General features: G+C 38.8%; 1 protein-coding gene across 2 annotated transcripts; it reads left to right on the plus strand.

Annotated features, from left to right (window-relative positions):
* The first annotated feature begins 287 nt into the window (after positions 1-287).
* LOC121773622 lies at positions 288-2,942 on the plus strand. Of its 2 annotated transcripts, XM_042170515.1 has the most exons (11): positions 288-356; positions 516-643; positions 1,172-1,267; positions 1,416-1,500; positions 1,591-1,712; positions 1,799-1,823; positions 1,915-1,998; positions 2,088-2,117; positions 2,201-2,303; positions 2,449-2,513; positions 2,687-2,942. In XM_042170515.1, the coding sequence occupies exons 2-10, from the start codon at positions 551-553 to the stop codon at positions 2,510-2,512; spliced, it is 702 nt and encodes a 233-aa protein (XP_042026449.1). In that variant the 5' UTR covers positions 288-356; positions 516-550; the 3' UTR covers position 2,513; positions 2,687-2,942. The 2 variants fall into 2 exon arrangements, with proteins under 2 accessions (XP_042026449.1, XP_042026448.1); XM_042170514.1 differs by lacking the exon at positions 288-356 and having other exon boundaries at positions 364-643.
* The last annotated feature ends 1,766 nt before the right edge of the window (positions 2,943-4,708 follow it).

Genomic DNA, 4,708 nt, shown 5'->3' on the forward strand with positions numbered 1-4,708 from the left:
GATTTAACTATAGACAAACCTCATCCGCTCATGACTAAATGATTCATTTGAGAACATGGATTACAAGACTCTGTGAATAAAAATAAATAATTTATAGAATGTGAAATTCGTTTTATATAGTAAATAATTTTATAAATATGAGAAAAATGAATTAGTTACACTTATTATACGCGGAAGCTAATAAATGAAGCATTTAATTATAAACATTTGAAAATGACAAAACGGATCTTTTAATCTCCGGTAAAGTGTTCATATAATTGTGTTTAAGGTTTTTTCCTTCTAAATAATTAGTCGATAGACAACCGACAACAACAAACGTCCACGGTTGATTCGTCGAGTCAGAAATTGAATTAAATGTATACTACTAAAATAACGAATTCAGTTCGAAGATTTCAAATTTTCTCAAATATCAAGACTCCCTTACTTTCAATTTTATTTTTTTGAAAATTTCCTCACTCTCTATCTTCTATTCTTCTGCAAGTTGATTCTTGATCCCCTGTCTGTGTATATTCTAGGGCCCTTTCTATTTTTTTCCCTCTAATCTGAAAACATGAAGCCTAACTGGGAGCTGACGAATTGCTGTCAACATGAACAAGTCCGATTTCTAGCAACCATTGGCATTTTCACCGTTGTTATTCTTGCTGTAAGTCTTCGTACATATTTTCTCTTGTTTTATTAAACTCCATTGTTGTTATTGGTTTAGATTTGGGTATTAGACGAACATAGGCATTTAGCTTGATTGCAAAAACTATTAAATTCGTTGTGAAATCTTTCTTGATTTTGAAGCTTTGGCTAAGTCATTCGATCTAAATTTCGTGTATTGAGCTTTGTTAATGTGGTATTGTAAAAAAGAATTGGAAGGGATTAAGTAGGATTCACAACTGGCTCTCTCTTACCTGTATTTGGCTCGATCCGGTGTCGATTACGTTGTAAAGGTTGAAGCTTTTGTTGAAGTTAGGTCACATTTAGAGATCTTTGCTTGAATGAATGCTGGGTTTCTAAGCTTCAAGCATTTCATGGTGGGAATTTTGTGTGTGTGTTTTGTAATTTTATGCTATATGTACAGCCATTGAATTGGGGAATTAGGATCTTTCTGGATTTTTCGCACTTTGAGAAGCCATTTTTGGTGAAATAACTTTCCAGTTTGATCTTCCTGTGGTGATGATGGCAGTTCTGGAGGACATTTTTGCTGACACCTTTTAAGCTCATCACTGTGTTTCTTCATGAAGCAAGCCACGCGATTGCGTGCAAGATTACTTGTGGCGAGGTAGAAATCTTTCTTAAGCTCAGCATTGCGTAAGGGCTTCTGGTTATATTGACTTAGGAAGTTCAATAGACTTTGTGTGTGTTCCTACCGCCCTACAGTGCATTCCTCTTTGTTGAGTCCGAGGCATCTGATATCCCGTTACTTGTAGGTCGAGGGCATTCAAGTTCATGCTAACGAAGGTGGCATGACTCAAACACGTGGTGGTGTATATTGGTTGATCTTACCGGCTGGATGTACTTTTTCTATATTATGCTTCTGTTTTTGGTTAATTTTGATGCATATGCTACATGCCATCTAATCATTTGTGTGGCTTCCTATTACAGACCTTGGATCATCGTTTTGGGGTATGGCTCTCATACTTGCTTCGACAAACCTCCTCTCCTCTAGAATCGCTGCTGGTTGTCTTATTCTTTCCCTCTTTATTGTGCTCTTCATTGCACAAAATGTAAGTTTCTTAGAAAATCGTCCCTGAATTATACTACATCTGTTATGATTTATGAGGATTGACTGACTCATTCAAACGTTGCACAGTGGACTCTACGAGGGCTTTGTATCGGTAAGCCTGTGAAACATTTTTGTTCTTGAGATGTTGTAATTTCTACAAATTCAAGATATTAATTCTTGGATATTGCGGTTTAATTTACCAGGATTTATTGTTTTTCTTGCTGTCGTCTGGGTTCTTCAAGAAACAACCAACGTTCGTATCCTTCACTACATTATTCTCTTCATTGGTATAGGCTTACCCATTATATTTGCTGTCTCTTCAACCGGCTTTCAATAGATTTTCTTGTGTTTCTCACACATTCTTCTCTGATGGCAGGTGTTATGAATAGCCTGTTTTCCATCTATGGTAGAAATTCGACTTGTCGCCATCAGTAAATTAAACTCCTCATCACTTGGTGGGACATAATATAACTGTGTTTTATGATGCAGATATATACGATGATTTGATATCTCGAAGGGTTCACTCTAGTGATGCTGAGAAATTCGCAGAGCTTTGCCCCTGCTGCACGGGAGTTGGTTGGGGAGTAATCTGGTACGCACGTATACATGTACAGTTTCAAATGAATGACTGCAAGTTTAATAGGATATGATCAGAAACAACTTAGTAGCCTTAAAATCTCTTATGCTTATGAAGCTCAATGTTTTTCTCTTCTTAAAGAATTTACTAATTCTTGTAGGGGAATGATATCCTTACTGTTTCTCTCTGCATCGATATATCTTGGACTCGTCATCTTGTCCTGAGGTGCGTTACCTTGCTGTAATATATTCGCCAAAACATATGATGAGAGATTTTAAGTTAACCATGGTAGTTATTCTGATGACCACTGAGAAATGATGCAAAGTTTATGAAATCTTCAACTCAGAAAATAGTTTAGTTTCGTCCTTATTTGACAATTTCAGTGTTCATTTCTTCAGGGTTGAAAATAATGGAGTTGGCCTATTAAGGATTGCAACAACATTATCCATACATATATCTCCATAGCAATCAAATTCATTTATTTGGCTGCATCATCAAATTTGATCCTCAAGCTTCGCATTCTAACAAAAATCGAATTATTTTGGTTCCAATTCTGTCGAATGGTTATAATTTTAGAAATCATTTCCAGATTGTAATATTCAAATTTTATAGTATATGATTCAATGCCAAAACTGGATACAGCATTTGTTTTAATAAATGTGTTTACAAATTCAACTATCGTCATAAAAGTAAACAAATAATTTAAGGCTCTATTTAGCCCCCAGAACTGATAATAAACTAATCAAAATTTTTTAATGGTAAGAGCATCTAGGGGTGAGCAAAAAAACTGGAAACCGAATATCCGAATCGAACCAAACCGAAATTTTGAAATTCGGTTCGATTATTTCGGTTTTTCGGTTCGGTTTTGAAAATACAAAAATTTTGATTTTTCGGTTCGGTTCGGGCGAACAAAAAAATCGAAAAACTGAAAAACCGAATTTATTTAAAACCGGGCCCAAATTAATTATTTTCAGTGGCCCAATTCAATTTTTAAAAAATGGCCAAATCTCCTGCTATACTCCCATCTGTCGGCCTACTCCCTCCTTACCACTCCAAAAATCCCCAAATCATCTCAAGTCGTAGATCTCCTACATCTCTCTCATCCCTCTCGTCCCTCTCGTCGACGCCGCAGGGCAGCCGCCCTTCCCGCGCCTCGCGGCGGCGTCCCGCAACCTCCGACACCACCTTCTCCCCACCTCTCTCCGTCTACTTCACCCCTCCTTCATTTCTCCCTCACAAATCAAAGTCTCGGTTGAAACGAATAACCCTAACTTCTCTCTCTTCCTCTCAACGAGTCGATCCACTGACCGCCGTTCACCTCGTCCTCAGTCGGCGCCACGGCTGTGTAGCCGCCTCCCTCGCCGTCCCGGTGCCATCGGAGCAGCGGAAGGGCTTCGCCGTTTCGGAGGTACCGTCGTCAAGCTTGGAAATTAGGAATTGTATGTTTCTGTATTTGATGAAATTGAATGTTCATTGTAATGCAAAATTGTATGATTGTTGTTTGATAGGAAATTAGGAATTGTATGTTCACAGTAATGTAAAATGCTATGATTTCATTATTCAGTTACATAGATGTTGTGTAAAATTGATGATTTCTTTGATAAATGTTGTGTAAAATTGTATGATTGCATTTTGGTTCTCGGTTTTTCATCATTTCGTTTTTTCGGTTTTAGTTCGATTTTTTAGTTCGGATTTCGGATTTCGGTTTTTCGATTTTCGGTTTCGGTTCGGTTTTGATTTTAGCCTAAATTCGGTTTTTCAGTTTCGGTTCGGTTTGGGCAAAAAACCGAACCGAAACCCGAATGCACACCCCTAAGAGCATCCACAGTGGGACGGGTGTCCCGACGGACTTTCCAAAAACACCTCCTGCCACGTCATAAGGACCTCCCACTGCACTGCCACGTCATAAGGACATCTCACTGCCCAATGACGGACATCCACAATAATAAAAATTCACAAATTCACCAAATTAAACAATTTACGGAATTAAAATTTCGACACGAATACGGAGAAAATGCAACCACTTTATTTAAAACAAAAAACATACATAATTATTAAAATATATATATAGTTAAAAAAAACAATCTCAAGCTTCGACAAATGCCGCCCCTGTCTCACTCCTCGTCATCCCCACCGCCAGTCCCGTCGTCCTCGTTGCTAGTCCCGGCGCCACTATGGGGCAGGGGTTCCATCCCCAAATCGCTTCTCACAGTGTCGATGACATCCTTCAACATGATCTTGTATAAAGGATCACTCGCTGCATACCACTTGTCCATGGTGTTGAGCATACTCTGCGTTAGCTGCACACGGGCGAGATTGTTGAGCTCGGGAGTGACCAAGGATGAAGATTCCGATTGGACCTCGTGGGACTCGCTGGCGCTTCCCCTAGCCATTCGCATCGCGGTCTTTTTCCCAACCGG

The sequence above is a fragment of the Salvia splendens genome, chromosome 17 (assembly GCF_004379255.2).
Source record: "Salvia splendens isolate huo1 chromosome 17, SspV2, whole genome shotgun sequence".
NCBI classification, from domain to species: Eukaryota; Viridiplantae; Streptophyta; class Magnoliopsida; order Lamiales; family Lamiaceae; genus Salvia; species Salvia splendens.